At 37.4% G+C, this 17,253-nt stretch overlaps 1 protein-coding gene across 3 annotated transcripts; it reads left to right on the top strand.

The window, feature by feature from the left end:
- The first annotated feature begins 12,504 nt into the window (after window positions 1–12,504).
- LOC111437801 (rhodanese-like domain-containing protein 6) lies at window positions 12,505–16,478 on the top strand. 3 transcript variants are annotated; one of them, XM_023075872.1, is made up of 9 exons: window positions 12,505–12,792; window positions 12,899–13,060; window positions 13,152–13,257; window positions 13,390–13,588; window positions 14,071–14,152; window positions 14,486–14,568; window positions 14,841–14,973; window positions 15,168–15,317; window positions 15,571–16,478. In XM_023075872.1, the coding sequence occupies exons 1-9, from the start codon at window positions 12,628–12,630 to the stop codon at window positions 16,315–16,317; spliced, it is 1,827 nt and encodes a 608-aa protein (XP_022931640.1). In that variant the 5' UTR covers window positions 12,505–12,627; the 3' UTR covers window positions 16,318–16,478. The 3 variants fall into 3 exon arrangements, with proteins under 3 accessions (XP_022931640.1, XP_022931639.1, XP_022931641.1); XM_023075871.1 differs by having other exon boundaries at window positions 12,506–12,792; window positions 15,165–15,317; XM_023075873.1 differs by having other exon boundaries at window positions 12,678–12,792; window positions 12,899–13,071; window positions 15,165–15,317.
- The last annotated feature ends 775 nt before the right edge of the window (window positions 16,479–17,253 follow it).

Below are 17,253 nucleotides of genomic sequence, written 5' to 3'. Positions count from 1 at the left end.
TTATTATTTTTTTTTTTTTTTTGTTGGGTTGTTACATTATCTACCCTTAAAAAGAACTTTCGTCCTCGAAAGTCTCAAACTCTTGTACTAGCTCGAGGTATTTTTCTCTTATTTCATCCTCACTCTCCCACGTGGCTTCCTCGCTATGGTGATTTTGCCCCAACACCTTAATGAACGCAATGTTTCTGTCGCATAACAATTTTACTTCTCTTGTTAAGATTCTTATTGGTTTTTCCTCGTAACTCAGATCTTCATTGAGTTGGAGTGGTTCATAGTCTATTACATGGATAGGGTCCGTAATGTATTCCTCAGAATCGACACATGAAATGCGTCACGTACTCCTAAGTGGGCTAGAGGTAGGGCTAACTTATACGCTACTAGACCAACTCGCTCTAGGATCTCGAATGGTCCAATGAATTTAGAACTTAACTTGCCCTTACGTCTGAATCTTAACACATCTTTCATACGTGCCACCTTGAGGAATACTGGGTCCCCTATCTCAAACTCTAGGCTTCTACGCATTATATCGGCGTAGCTTTTCTATCTACTTTGAGCGATACGCATCCTTGCTCGAATTTTCTAGACAGCCTCATTGGTGAGTCGAACCAGCTCGGGTCCTACTAACTCTCTCTCGCCTACTTCGTCCCAGTATAGTGGGGCCTACATCGTTTTTCGTATCGGGCCTCAAACGGTGTCATTCCAATAGTTGCTTGGAAGCTGTTATTATACGAGAATTCCATCCGATGGAGTTTGGAATCCTAACTTCCCTTAAAATCTAGTATGCAAGCGCGTAACATGTCCTCTAGAATTTGGTTTAAACGCTCCGTTTGTCCATCTGTTTAGGGGTGAAAGGCGGTACTAAAGTCGAGGCGGGTACCCAACGCTTTTTAAAGTCTGAGCTAGAACGCTGACGAAAAGCGTGGATCCCGATCCGACACTATAGATACTGGGACTCCATGTAGTCTTACTATTTCTTTCACATATAGCTTTGCCCAATTGTCAACTGTATATATAGCTTTCCCAAGTAGGAAGTGTGCCGACTGGGTCAACTTATCGACAACTACCCAATCATTAGTATAGCCTTTAAGCGTTTTGGGTAATCCTACTATGAAGTCCATTGCTATGTTTTCCCACTTCCACTCTAGTATGCTTAGGGGCTGCAACAACCTCGCCGCCTTTTATCTGGGAGCTTTCACTTGTTGACAAACTAAGCACTTGCTTACAAACTCGGCCACGTCCCTCTTCATGCTTTTCCCCCAGAATTGTTGTTTTAAAATCTTGGTACATTTTAGTACCTCCTGGGTGCATGGCAAATGGTGAGTTGTGAGCTTCCGTTAGTATCTCTTTCCTTAACTCCTCTGGGACACATAGGCGTCCCTGATACAATAGTCCTTATCGGAGGACTTCGAGAACCTGTCTACTGGACTTTTGTCTAGCTGGCCTAGGACTTTTGTCTAGCTTGCCCAGGACTTTCTGTAGGCTTGGATCCTCTCGTTGGGAGGTAATAATTCTCTGGCGTAGGTTCCATTGTGACTCGGGCCAGCTATGCTATGACTCTCTCGATCGCTACAGCTATGTTGGCTCGCTCGAGTTCTCTTTTACCCTTACTTCCCTTGTAATGAGGGCCGAAGAGTGGGCCGCCTTTCTACTCAAGACGTCTGCAACCACATTTACTTTTCTAGGGTGGTACTGGATATCTACATCGAGTCCTTCACCAATTCTAACCACCTTCTCTGTGTCATATTTGACTCTTTCTGGGTGAAGAAATATTTAAAATCTTATGGTTGGTTAAACTTTGAATTTTCTCTCCATACAGGTAGTGTCACCAAATTTTCAGCGTGAACACTACAGCGGTCAACTCCAGGTCATGGGTAGGGTAATTATCTTCGTATTCTTTTAGTTGACAGGACGCGTATGCAACAACTTTACTGTGTTGCATTAACACACATCCTAGTCCATTCTTTAAAGGCGTCACTATAGATTACGTACTCTTCTGAGATCTCGGGTACCGTGTGTACCGGGACGGTTACCAATCTCTCTTTTAGGTTTTGAAAGCTTGTCTCACAAGCATCATTTCATATAAATGGTACCCATTTTCTCGTTAACTGTGTCAAAGGCGAGGCTATTCTAGCGAAGTTCTACACGAACTTTCGATAGTATCTCGTTAGTCCGCAGAAACTCTGTACTGATGTTACCGAAGTTGGGCGTTCCTACTTTGTGACCGCTTTGACTTTAGTAGGATCTACGGATACTCCATCCTATGTCGCCACGTATCCTAGGAAAGAGACTTATCGTAACCAAAATTCACACTTTGAGAACTTGGCATACAACTTGTTCTCTCTTAGGGTGGCTAGGACTTTTCAGAGTTGTTCTTGGTGTTCCAAGTATGTTTTTGAGTACACTAGGATGTCATCAATGAGCACGATCACAAAAGTGTCTAGACAGTCCTTGAACACTCGGTTCATTAACTCCGTTAACACAGCTGGAGCATTGGTGAGGCCAAATGACATACCACGAACTTATAGCGATCATATCTTGTCCTAAATGCTATCTTTGGTGCGTCTTTTTCTTTACTCTTTATTTAATGGTAATCCGACAACAAATCTATCTCAGAAAATATCATTGCTTCTCTTAGTTGATTGAATAAGTCTTCTATTCTAGGTAGAGGGTATTTGTTCTTTATGGTTCTCTTATATAACTCTCTATAATCGATGCACAAACGCATCGATCCATCTTTCTTCTGAACAAACAACACTGGCGCAGCCTAGGGGAATATGCTAGGTCGAATGAATCATTTATCCCGTAAGTCTTGTAATTGCGCCTTATGTTCCTTCAACTCTGCTAGCGCCATGCGATAGGGTGCTTTAGAAATAGGTCCAGTTCCTGGCTCGAGTTCGATGACGAAGTCGACTGCTCGGGAAGGGGGTATTCCAGGTAGGTCATCCGGATACACATTTGGGAACTCATCTACGATGGACACGTTTTCTAGGGTCTTTTCTTTTCCTCTTACGTCTACGGCACATGCTAATATAGTCCAACTGCCTTGTTGGACTAGTCTCTTTGCTTTCATCATCGAGACTACCTTTGAGGTAGTCCCGATACTTGTGCCTTTAAATTTAAATCTAGGTCACACCAGTGGTGAGAATATCACTTTTTTTTTTTGCGACATTCTATAATAGCATGGTTTGCAGCTAGTCAATCCATGCCTAGTACTACGTCAAAGTCGGTCATCTTTACCACTATTAGGACTACGCTTAGGGTTGGGTCGGCTACTATTGCTTGGTCATTCCTTATTTTATCCTTAGTTACTACGTCTACCCTCTCAGGGCTGCTTGCCAACCATACATACAATAAGGGTTCTAATTCAAACCCTGTCTCTGATCCCTCTCGAGGTGGGCTCTCTTCAGCCTCACCTCGTCCTCTATTTCTAATAGGAGGTCATCCCCTTCCTCGTTTTACTCTTTCGTATGGTTTAGGCAGCATGGTTCTAGAAATCAAGATAGCATCTCTTAAGTCTAAGGCTCATTACCTATGAAATTATGCTATACATCACATCTACTAAGTTCACATCATATTGCAAACAAAATCACTCAGCATGCAACACATCACATGTAACGCCCCTAATTTTCTTTAACCTAATTAGTGACGTCACCCATGCATACTTATCTCATTAAGCGAAAACTCATCATAAATAACCTTGAAAGGGTCTTTCATAAATATTCATGAATCCAAAACAAAACCTAAACTCCAAAAATAAACCTTCAATACTGAATTCAAAATAAATCCAAATAAAACAATACTCAATGCTATAACTTAAAACAGTCTAATTAAAGTAAACTCCTAAAAATATCCCATCTCCAACTTCCATGGTGGCCTCAGCTTCGCCGTCAACCGTACATTGGCGCCTTGTCTTTACCTGAAAAATGTAGGTAGCATGTGGCTTGAGTATTTTATGAAATACTCAGTAAGTCACCCTATTGTTGGGGTTAGGAATGCAAACACATGCAACATATGAGCGGGACCTAACTTTTCATAAACTTTTCATGGCCTTGGGCGCTTTTCTATTCTGGGTTGGGTTGGATGTGTGGTACTCCTTCACACATGGCCCATGTACGTGTACATGAACCCACCAGGCGGGCTCATAAGCATACCCCCTGGGCCTGACTTGGTCGGACACAACGTGTTACACGTAGTCGGACACCACAGAACAGAAAAAGGCCCGCATGATATCATGGCGAACATAAATATCGTATTTCATTCTTTCGTAACATAAAGGGGAAGAATCCCGATGCACGTGACATACATATATGCATGAGGTCCCTTAACATTTCTAACATGATTTCTAACATGGCATTACATAAGCAGTGCTAACATCGCATTTACGTTTCTTACATCACATGGCATCTCACATGACTTACATTACATGGCATATTACATAAACATTCCAGTTGCATAAACATCTCATGACATGACTCGATAATTATACGTGTATCTATGGCATCAATCAACATATTCATGGCATATAATACTAACATCTCATTCATGACATAACATAAACAGTCAACAGTCAACACAATTCCATACATCACATAACATACACAATCTACGGTCAACACAATCTATACATCACATAATCATATCACATAAAATATGGTGCATGCAGGGGCCACAGGGCACGCACCATCATACAACACGTAGAAAGCTAACTCCAACAGTAAGGTCACTTACCTCGATGGTCTTGGTTGAAGTCACTCACAATGAGCGAATCCCAGCGGTTAAATATGTCCTATGATAACCACATAAAAATTTATAACCTTTCATAAGGTACCCTAGCTAAACCTCATGCTATTTATCAAAATAAACCCCCAACCTAAGCTATCTTTAACGTTTAGGGACCATACTGACCTCGGATGGTAAAACTGAGGGCAGAAACAGTTTTGAAAGGGGCGAAAACCTTGGAATCGATATATTATAGTGATATCGAGTCACCAAGCCGACCAACTAAGCCGCCAAGCCGATCTGCGGGATTTGACGGAGCCGAGCCACGGTACACGTCAAGCCGAGCTGAGTTGCCACGGGATACGCGTGCAAAGCAATGCACGCGTTTGTTGGGCTCGTATTGGGCCGGAATGAGCGCAGCCCGTGTTCGTCTATGGACTAGGCTAGAGACGAAGTAGCCCGACCCGAATCTTTCGTCTTCCTTACCCGGAAGACCTTGATAACCCTAAACGAAGGTGCGCCGCTGCCGTTGCCGATGACGACACAGTCTACCCACTTCCGATGACGGTGACGTGGCGTCTTCCTCCTTCAGTTCCGGTGGCCTACGTTCTTTAACGCAGTGATCTCGACGTCGATGCTTACTTCCACCCAATTTCTTTCTCCGAAACGGCAATGCTAATCGATTCCGAGAACTCCTCGAAAACCCACGAACCAACCACACGCTTTTCCCTTCTAACACTCTTGGTTTTTCCTGTACTCTCAGACACCCTCGAAAACCCTAAATGTTTGGAGAGCAAAAGTTGTTTCCAAGGAAGGAGGAGAGTTGTATATGGGAATATAAAAGATCTTTATGACTCTTCCGTAGTAACTTCCTTGTTAGAAATAACATCTTTTTAGCATAATATCTTTTCATTTTGGCAGCAAAAATAAAATCTAAAATAAATAAAATAAAAATTCGAATTCTTACATCACATCATGCTCTTAAATAAATACGTGAAATATCACAACAATTTCAGTAACATTAACATAAAAATGCATGCGAGTTTGAAAACATTTCTTTTTTCTTATCTTGTGCAAGGCGTACCTGACGGTGATGGGGCATCGACATTGGAACCATAGAACGTGCCAAGCCTACATTGTAGGCTAGTCTATAGAATCTAAAATCTAGAGCTCTGATACCAACTGTAACGACCCTAAATTTCCACATATCTAGAGTCATCACTAACGTTTCATGCTCATCAATAAAGCGGAAATATAATTCTTACATGAACATCATTTATAATGTAAACTTCAAAAACGTTTAAAACAACTTCTTCTCTGGAAAACGCAGTCATGGTCTTACGTGTTTAAATACAAAATACTAAAATTTAGAGAAAATAAAAACAAATACAAAATAATTTAAAACAATGGAATGTAAAACAACCTATTCTAACTTAAAACTAAGAATTTAAATATGAGTCTACCCTATGCACGTGCCACGGTCTCTGCTCGCGATGTCGCCGTCCTCCGTACAAGTGCACCTTGCCTTTACCTGAAAAAATGATGTGGCACACAGCCTGAGTATTTCAAAGAATACTCAGTAAGTGGCCCCACTATAGGGGCCATGAAAATGCAAATACATGCAATCATGATTTAGGGACCTATCTCTAATCATCTTAGGGGTGGCCTCCAGTCTCGGACAAATTGGATGTGTAGTACTTCCCTACACACAACTTACACGTGCGAGTATGAATCCCTAGGGCACTCGCACACCCCCTGGACCCTCTGGTCAAGCTAATCTGTAGCGACGTCTGGAGGTCAGCGGAACCCCATAGTGTCATGCGCCTCATGAACACCCTCATCTGTGTGCATTCGCACTTATGCGCATTATTATATATTTGCTCTAGTTTTTGTTGTTTTTTTATGTTGAAATGGTTTTTCTTCATCCATGGGCAATGAGTTTTGATATATTTTCAACCTAGGCATTTATATCTAAATAATTACAACGATTAATATAATTTCATACAATAAAAAGGAAAAGGTAAATTTGACTACTAATCTTTTCAAATGACATCTCTCTTCCATTATCTGCCTAACCATCTCTCATCTCTCCTGCCTTCCTTCTTACCAGAAAATCTTTTTTTTCTTTTCTGTTTTGTTTGTAGAATTATTAATGCTGGATGAGAGAGGTATTGTAGGGGATGTTTTGTTTGTAGAATTATTGATGCTGGATGAGATAGGTATGGTAGGGGAGGGGTGGAGAGAATAAAGAAGAGGTGGTCAGTTTTTTTCTTCTTCCTTATTTTATTATTTTATTTTACTATTATTATTATTATTATATATAACGGGGCGTTACAGTAATGTTGCTTGATTATCACAATACAACAATGCTGGTTCAGATAGCAGAACTTTCAAGTCTTGAAGATTGTATCTCAGCCAAGTTAACTCTAAACAAATATCTGGCATAGTTCGATACTCAACTTCTGCTGATGATTTGGACACATTGGTTTGCTTTTTAGACTTCCAAGAAATAATTGAATTTCTCAAGAAAATGCAGAAGCTAGAAATAACCCGTCTGAAAGTTCGACAACTACCCTAGTCAGAATCGTTATATGCTTGTAATCTCAAGTTGTTTTCAGATGGTAGTAGAAGTCCTTAACCAGAGTACCTTTGATGTATCTCAAAACTTGAAAAGTTGCCTCCCAATGTGGTTTTCTTGGTTCATACATAAATTGACTAAGCATACAAACTGAATACACTATGTCAGGCCTAGTAACAGTTAAATATATTAATCTATCAATCAACCGTCTGTATTTACTTGGGTCATTCAACTTCTCTCCTTATGTTAAAGAAAGTTTCAGATTTTGCTCCATAGGAAATTTTTCTAGACGTGCTCCTATAAGACATGTGTCTTGAAGAATGTCTAAAACATACTTCCTTTGAGACATAAAAATTCATTTTCTAGATCAAGAAAATTCAATGCCTAGTAAATATTTCAAATTCTTTAAATCTTTGATAAGAAATTTCTTGAGTAAACTAGTCTTGAGATGTTGAATTTCTTTGTGATCATTGCCTGTCAATGGAATATCATCAACATAGATAAGAACTGCAATGAATAAGTACTTCTACTCTTAGTAAATAAAGAGTAATTGCTTTGGCTTGAGTGTAGCCTACATTTTGTATAGTGGTAGAAAATATGGAGAACCAATTGCGAGAAGCCTGTTTTAACCAATAAAGAGATTTATGTAGCCAACATATTGTATTCTCTCCCTGCTGGCGAAAACCTGGTGGTAAAGACATGTAGACTTCCTCGTCTAGATTACCATGGAGAAATGCATTTTGAACATCCAACTGATGAGTGAACCATTTTCAGGCAGCAATAGTGAATAAGCAACAAAGTGTAGTAAGTTTTGTTGTAGGAGAAAATGTCTCTTAATAATCAATACCTTCAACCTGAGTGTATTTCTTTGCTACCAGCCGAGCTTTATAACGTTCAACAAAACCATTAGAGTTGTATTTAATCTTGTACACCGAACGACAGCCAATAGTTTTATGGTCAGGTGGTAGAGAAATGAGAGACCAAGTATGATTATGTTCCAAAGCTACAATTTTAACATTCATAGTCTGCTGCCATAATGAATCGCCAACTGCCTCATCATAGGTTTTAGGTTCTAGAGAACGAAAGGTAATGATGAAGGGGATACCTGGTGCCATTGTTGGTACTTAAGGTAGAGGTTAAATGATTGGCTGCAAAGACATCTCATAATCATTATGCCAAGCTGAAGGCTGTTTGGAATGAGTAGAATGTCGGAGTGGAACTGATGTATCAGGTGGGATAGAATTATAATTAGTGAGTGAATCTGGAGAAAGAATAGAAGGTGGAGGAGATGACGAAATAGGAGGAAAATAGATGTTTTCGTAGGATGAATCATGAAGTGGTAAAATGGAAATCGAATGAGCTAATGTCAAAGTTTGTGAAACTGATGAAAAAGAAAAATCATCTTCACAAAATTTAACATCATGGCTGATAAAGAATTTGTGAGATTGCATGTCATACAACTTGTAATCTTTGTGACCACAAAGATATCCTACGAAAACACAAGGAATTGCCTGAGGTTCAAATTTTTGCTTAGGATGTACTACAGTTGCATAACATTTACAACAAAAAAAAAACTTTAAGATAATGAAATGTAGGTGGTCATTTGTAGAGTGCTTCAAAGGGTGTCTGGTTAGTTAACAATGGTGATGATGTTCTATTTATGAGATAAACGACAGTTAAAATGCACTCTCCCTAAAAATTAAGTGGAACCTGTGACGGAAAGAGAAGAGACCTAGTTACATTTAGGATATGATGATGCTTACGTTTTACGACTCCATTTTGTTGTGGAGTATAAATACAAGTGCACTGAAATTCAATGCCACAAGAAGTAAAAAATGGTTGTAAAGATAGGAATTCAATCCTATTCTCTAATCATACTATCTTGATAGTAGTATGAAATTGAGTTTGAACAAATTTAACAAAGTTCATTAACAAATGATGTACTTCTGATTTATGTTGCATAATAAAAATCCAAGTACATCGAATAAAATCATCAGCAATAGTGAGAAAAAAACGCAAACTAGAATGGGTAGGAATTTTATGAAATCCTTAAACATCACAATGTAACAGATCGAAGACAAAATGTGTTGTTATTGAGCTTCTTGAAAAAGACAACTTAGTTTGTTTTGCTAACGAACAAATACTACAGTTATGAGAAAAAGTAGCATTATTAAGATGAAATTGATCAGCTAGAAATTTAAAACCAGAAAATGAAGGATGACCTAGGCGTAAATGTCACAAATTAGATGACTGAGATACTTGATGAGCTAAGGATTTGATTGGAGATGAAGAAATATGATAGAGACCTCTGAATTGTTTATCCCCGTAGTCAAGTCCTACATAACACAAGAATCAGGATAGAAGGTTACACAACATTTTAAGTCAACATTGTTTAATTTAAGGTCATGATTAAAGGAAGCATTGCCAGTATGTGACACATGTGTTGTCCCTCCATTACGCAAATTTATTGTAGAAATGATTGCAGCATTTGGTTCAGTCATAACAAAAGCTTCGAATATTATATGATCCATAGCTCCTATAACGGCCCACATCCACCGCTAACAGATATTGTCCTCTTTGGGCTTCCCCTCAAGGCTTTAAAACCTCTGCTAGGGGAAGGTTTTCATACCCTTATAAGAATGTTTTGTTCTCCTCCCCAACCAATGTGGGACATCACAATCCACCCCTCTTTGGGGGCCAGCATCCTTGCTGGCACTCTTTCCTAAGGTTTCCATACCCTTATAAATGGTGTTTTGTTCTCCTCCCCAACCAATGTGGGACATCATAGCTCGACTATCGAGAATCCATGAATTAGAACTAACAAAGTTAATGGATAATGCAAATACTAGAAACAAACCTAAAACATTGATGTATCTGCCATAATTACTAGAAGAACGATGATTGAGTGCATATAAGGCTCGTGCTATTTGTTGTAATTGCTCTAAAGAAAAATTTGAAATGAAATTAGGTGACTATTCTTCTGTATTCAGCTGAGAAACATCAACCATATTTGCAAATGATCGATATCCACAATTGTTGCGTTGATTGACTTGTACTACTATTCCATAATTATTTTTCTGTCGACATCGATCTTCTGTATGTCCCATTGTATCACAAAATTTAAAATGAAACTTAAGGATTCATCACTCATCAATTGTATGACCACTTCTATTGCAGTGTTTACATAATTTGTACTTGGTGAATTTGAATATGTTGTCTTATTCGCATTGATCAACATGTATTTGGCGTTGACTACATGTAAATGGTGTGTGGTGTGCTTTCCATTCATCCCAGAGTGCTTTAACCTTGGTGAAATACGTTGACAGTGCCATAGTTCCCTGTTATATCATTACTGTCAATTTTTGTATCTAAAAAATTGCTGGAGCATTCTTTTGTGAGAATTGATTGTGAAGATCAACCCACACTTGATGAGCTGTCTTGGCGTGAATAATACCTTCATCGATATCTGCTTCAACTGAAGAAGTTAACTAAGATAATGTCATACAGTTGCATTGATTCCAGAGTTCAAATTCTTTTGAATTTGCATCTTGAGATGGTTTTCAATTGTGTCATCAATAATGCCAATTTTCTTTTTGAAAATAAGAGCATGCATCATTGATTTACTCTCGATAATTTGTCCCATTTAATTTGATTGGAACAATTGAATATCCGGAATCAAAGTGATGAATGTAATAAGGATGTGTTAAATCAACATCTGAAGTTTTGAAGCTGGATTTGACTGATTTTGCCGTAAAGAAAATTTTGATATTTAAGAACACCAGTTTGGTGCTATGATACCATGTTAAAAATGAGAAATAGAAATGGGATCAAAATGCGATCTTTATTAATGTTCACAACGTTTAAATATGATACAACCTACCAACTAACTTGAAGAAAATATACTACTAACCAAATCGAAAGGAAAAAAAAAATTAATTCTATAACTAATATACTCCAAATATTTTTATATCATAATAATATAAAATATGCATTTAAAATTTGAGTAGATGGAAATTGATTGAATATACATTTTGATATTTTATTTAAATATGATTTAAATAAAATATATATTCAGCTACGATATTGTTTATATTGTAAACATGGATTTGAGTGAACCAAAAGCCTTTAATATATTAATGCTGATGGGATAATTAGCTACACCACGACACCATATTATACATAGTTTTAGGAACAAAAGGTTGACATTAGAGTTTTCAAACCCTAATTTTTTTTTCTCGTGGATATTCAAATAGGAAAAGATCATGAAAACCAATATATGTTTTGGATTTAAATAGTTTTAGATCTCTTAAAATATGCCAAATATGACCGTTAATTTAGACCGTTTTAATTTAATTATGCATGTTGTATGTGCATAAATTGTGTTATTTATATTAAAATAACACCATAGATTAAACATAATTATGCATATTTTTTTAATATAATTGTTATATTTCAAAGATTAATGATGTTGTTTTCTTAATCCTAATTAGTTTACATAGGAGAGTTGGTGACACGTATCTAAGGTCCCACTACAATCATACGACTCCCAAACTGTAACACCCGAGCTTCAAAGAGAAATTAAAAACTCAATTTTTTCCTTTAAATTCAAACTTTTCGAGATTTTATTGAGAATCTTAGAGATCAAATTTGGAGATGAGATAGAAAAGAAAAATTTCAGAAGATCAAGAAAAATATAAAAGAAAATAGTGAAAAATTGAATATTTTAGTCAAAGTCAAATCCGAGGGGGTAAAACGGTCATTTTGACCCATTACCTAATTAGGGGTATGAATTAGCCCCGATGAGATGACTAATAGCCAAAGAAAGAAAAGAAAAAAAGAGAGAAAAGAAGGTTTAGAGATTTTTGAGAGAGAGTTACAGAAATAAAGTCGAAATCCATTTGGAGTCGAAATTTCGTCGCAGCTCCTTCACAAAAATTGCTCGGTGACCTTGGAAGAACCATTTTGGGCTTTTGAGTTGCATGAATGAGAATAGTTTTTGTAGCGGACTCAATATGACCACCCTTGTTAAAGATGTTTGTATTTAATACACTAAATATAAATATAAAAATGAAAAATATATTTATTATATTTGATATATTAAATATTAAAATAATTTATATTAGATATAATAACGAAAATACATGAAATTCAAAATTTAATTAAAATTAATTACTTTAAAAAAAAAATTACTGCAATGACGTGATCTTAACCAATGCCCTAGACTGTCCCAAAATCTCAGGGTTTTCTTACTCTCTAAGCCCTCTTCCGGCGACGTCGAGGGGGCCCGTCCCGATTTCTCCTCACAATTCCTCGGATCTCTGCCGCTTGCAATGGCCAACGGCGAAGACGATGACCACCAATTTGGCGTCCTTTTGTACTACAAATACGCCCAAATTCCCGACCTCGATGACCTTGTTTCCTTCTACAAATCCAATTGCATCTCCCTCGGCCTTGTCGGCCGTGTCCGCCTCGCTTCTCAGGGCGTCAACGTTACTGTATGTGTCTTTTAACTTCCTAATTCCTTTTCCTTTTCTCTATTTGCTCATTTCGTTGCTCTGATTCGGTATTTTCAATTTAAACTTGTTTCTATCTCCCAATTAGGTTTGTGGGAAGTTATGCTCGTTGAAGAGTCATATTGCTGTAATGAACTTGAATAGCTTGTTTGATGGGACTGATTTCAAACTTGCATCGTGTCACCAACCCATGAATGACGTTGTGGCGAGAGAATGTGGATTCACTTCTCTGTCAGTTCGAGTTGTCCAAGTAAAAGAAATGTACCTTCCTTTCAATTTTGAGCACTTTTTTTGCTGACAAGTTTGAGCAACTTTATTGTCGAAACTTGCATATTTCACAGGAGTTGGTCACCCTTCGTTCAAATCCTCTATTGAAGTTACCTGAAATTACAGAAGCTGGAACCCATCTCTCTGCTGCTGAATTTCATTCTGTTCTCGAGAGGGCTGGTCAGATAATTCTTCTCTTCTGCTTTATTTGGTACTTTACTGTCTTATAACAACAGTGATAAGTTTATGCATTGCAGGGGCAGAGGTAATTGGATATAAAGTTCTTTTGATTAACCATCATCTGCTTTGCAGGGCTACTTTCAGATGAAAAGAAGCGGATACATAGCAAAGACGTTGTTCTTTTGGATGCAAGGAATTTATATGAGACTAGAGTTGGGAAGTTCAAAACACCAAACATTGAAACACTGGATCCAGAAATTAGGCAGTATAGTGATTTGTCATGTTGGATTGATGATAATTCTGAAAAGTTGCGAGGGAAACAAATTCTTATGTCAGTTAGCTATCTCGAACTTTGAGTTCCATATCATAATGCCTTTTTCTTATTGTTCATGACCTATCTCCAAAAGTTGTAGCACCTATTACAGTGGTTTATCTGTTGATTTTTTTGGATGATGGGTACTTTGGAAATTTGGTTTGACCCTTATATTCCTTTGTCTGCATAATTGGATGCGAGTATGTGCGTGTTGTCGAGTCAAAACTGCTAGATTTTTATTTTCAAGGTCAGAACTACAATTTCCAGCTGTTGCTAATCAAATTTGGATATTGCTTGTGTCTGTGCATTCCAATTTGTAAGCGTCTAAGATTTGAATTGGTATCATAGTTTGTCCTTATACAACACGTCTTCGTATTAGCCTTGTTTGTTAATGCTTGTGGTTATAGATTAGATTTGTTAATGGCTTATATAGTAGCTCAAGTGGCAGGTTTCAGAATAGTACGTTATGGTCTAAATTTCATCCTCTCCCTATCTAATAGGTATTGCACTGGCGGAATCAGGTGTGAGATGGCTTCAGCATATATTAAGTCAAAAGGATCTGAATTTCAGAATGTCTTTCAGGTGCAATCGTATGAAAATTTTCTTGATTTATATCTTTCACATACATATTCATGGACATACTTTTCCAACTTTCGGGTGTATGGATGTTAACTTATGAATGATAGGCTAATTTCTTTTTTTATCTAATCTCTAAACATTTAACTCGTTTCACTAATCAATCATAAGTTTCGTTTCCTCAAAAAAAAAAAAAAAAAAAAAAAAAAAAAAAAAAAAAAAAAAAAGAAAAAAAAAGAAAAAAAAAAAATTTAAGCTCAGTCTTGGCAAGTTCATGGTGTAATCATTATTTGTATCGGAGTGATTTATACATTGGTGATGGTGTGCTTTTCATTGCAGTTATATGGTGGAATACAACGTTATTTGGAACAATTTCCCTATGGTGGATTCTTTTCAGGAAAAAATTTTGTGTTTGATCACAGGTGAAATATCTAACGCTCTCAGCATCCTATAAGTTTAGACAATATTCAAAAGATGAAGACGTCCGATATGATATATATTCATTCAAGTATTGACCAAACAATTTTATGAACATAATTTGGTTCATAAAGTAGATTTCTTGAAACTTTTGAAATCATCAAATATTCTAAGAGGAATTGGTGACTGCAGCATTATGGGAAACTGGAGAAATGAATGATGTTTTTATTTGAGCTGAAATATTCTTACTATTCTGTTCTGTGGTTGTATCTTATAGGATATCAGTTGGGAGCTCAACGGAAGATATCATAGGAACCTGCCTTAGTTGTGGAGATCCCTTTGATGATTATTCTTCTCGCTGTCGGTGTAAATATTGTCGAATGCTTGTTTTGGTGTGTGATAATTGCCAGGTCTGCTATAATAGTAATGTCTTTGCACTCAATCATATCTGGCCTGCTGTTCTATTATTTAGTGATTTCTTAGCAACAGCATGAATTCAAAGATTCACTTTTCGTATCTCCTTATTATCTTATTTCTGATCACATTTAGCTTTCTTGTGATTTGTGAAATCCTGCTTCTGCTTCCTGTTATCACGGCTCAGAAGAAGAACACCCTTTATGTTTGTGAGCTTTGCCGGAAGAACGGCAAGGATGGCGGGCCGATTTCACAATTCCAGAGCACAAAGTTGGAAATAGTTTCACAGCAAAGTGATCACGAAATTGGTTCCCAGCAACTTCCTTGGAGTAATGGTAAGGTCTGTGTTAATTCTTAATATTGTCCCCTCAACTCCTTGATCTCAAAAATACTTAGATCCCATGAAGTGTTTACCAACAAATCCTCTATGTGGTGTTCATGTTTTGTTTTCCATCAAATTATATTACTGATATTTAGCAATTTAAAGTCCAACTTTAAAAGAACTTGGTTACCCTGCTGTTGTGAGCCTAAGAGGTTGGAGGTCCAATCTGTGTTCTTCCTCTAATTTAGTTGTAACTGAAACTCTTATTTAGGTTTGTAGGTCACCAAGAAAATTGAGAGTCCTATGTTTGCATGGATTTAGACAGAATGCTTCAAGCTTTAAAGGAAGAACGGCATCATTGGCCAAGAAACTCAAAACCATGGTGGAATTTGTGTATGTTGATGCACCTCATGAGTTGTCGTTTATTTACCATCCCCGAGACCGGGAAACTTGTGTGACTTCTTCGGTACAACCAAATTGTCCTCCACCAGTAGAGCATTGCAAGAAGAAGTTTGCTTGGTTAATAGCAGAGGACAATACAGGTGAAAGGAGTGAAACAAAATGGGAAGTTGCAGATGCCCTATTTGATCCGCTCCAGTACCAGAAACAAACTGATGGATTTGAAGAATCATTGGCGTATTTGAAGACTGTATTTTCTGAGAAAGGACCATTTGATGGGATCTTGGGGTTTTCACAAGGAGCAGCAATGACTGCTGCAGTTTGTTCGAGAAAAATGAGTGTAAAGGGTGCGGTAGACGTTCGATTTGCAGTGTTGTGTTCGGGGTTTCCTCTTCAAATACCGGAGTTGGAGCATGGAGTGATCAGCTGCCCCTCACTTCACATATTTGGTAGTGATCAGGGAAATGATAGGCAGATCGCGAACAAAATGAGCAGAGACCTTGCTTCTTGTTTTGATGCAGGTTGTTCTGTGATAATCGAACACGACTCTGGTCATGTAATTCCTACTCGATCTCCCTACATTGATGAGATAAAAGTGTTCCTTCAACGTTTTCTCTAATTGGATTCATGAGTGAGATCGAGTGATTAATTAACATTAGGTATTTGATTATACAAGGGATTGATTGATTACCTTTGATTTCCCATGGAAGGTTGGTTGATACACTCTTGAATTGCAATGCTACTTCTGCTTCATAGTTCAGTTCGTTGACTTTTTACTAACTTGTCAAGTTTCTAGTTTACGTTTTATTGACATCAAAACAATAAAGGATTTACAGAGCTTACATTTTGAAATTTATGCATGTTTACTATGTTTTCTTGAATGTCGTGCCCTTGTTCCACCGCGGTGATGAAAGTAATGATCTCTTGAGCTTTACCGAAGTGAATGGTAAACGTGGTCCGAATATTTAAAAATACTTAGAAATAACTCCACTGATAGGGTTAGAAGATGTAATCATGATTCATGATGGGACTTGATTTTTTTGTAACTATTCCTTAGACTCAATTTTTTTTCTGGGTTGGGTTGGTAGCATAGTATTTCTTTGTATATTGTTCACACATGCACATATGAACCTATTAGGAGAGCTCGTATATGTAACCCTAGACTTAATTATGAGATAGCGCATGCTCACATTATTGAGAACTAATAGAAAGAAATGAGTGTGTATCATATCTAAGTACGTGTTTGGAGATGTATCCATGCTCGTGATATGCAACAAGCATTAGGTCCAGAATTAATTTTCTGATTTTTCCTTTTAAGTTCAAACTTCCAAAATTTTATTGAAGAACATAGAGACTAAATTTTAAGATGATGTAAAAGAGAGAAATACTTAAGTATACAAAAACTCAAGAAAAATATAAAAATATAAAAATTAGGAAAAACGATCAAAGTCAATCTAAGGGGTAAAAGGATCCATTCGACCCCTATTTCTTAATGAGAAGTTTGTAAGAGTCCTCAGAAAACGAAAGAAGAACACAAAGAATGAAAAGGGAAATG

This window comes from Cucurbita moschata, unplaced genomic scaffold (genome assembly GCF_002738365.1).
Source record: "Cucurbita moschata cultivar Rifu unplaced genomic scaffold, Cmos_1.0 Cmo_Scf00066, whole genome shotgun sequence".
NCBI lineage: Eukaryota > Viridiplantae > Streptophyta > Magnoliopsida > Cucurbitales > Cucurbitaceae > Cucurbita > Cucurbita moschata.
This window is presented reverse-complemented; position numbering and strand designations above follow the sequence as displayed.

Excerpts from the sequence above, each read along its gene's own strand:
- LOC111437801 (XM_023075871.1), top strand. The coding sequence starts at position 12,628 with ATGGCCAACGGCGAAGACGATGACCACCAATTTGGCGTCCTTTTGTAC. Across the intron at positions 13,589-14,070 it reads CGAGGGAAACAAATTCTTAT|GTATTGCACTGGCGGAATCA; the intron begins GTCAGTTAGCTA and ends CCTATCTAATAG. Across the intron at positions 15,318-15,570 it reads TTCCTTGGAGTAATGGTAAG|GTTTGTAGGTCACCAAGAAA; the intron begins GTCTGTGTTAAT and ends ACTCTTATTTAG.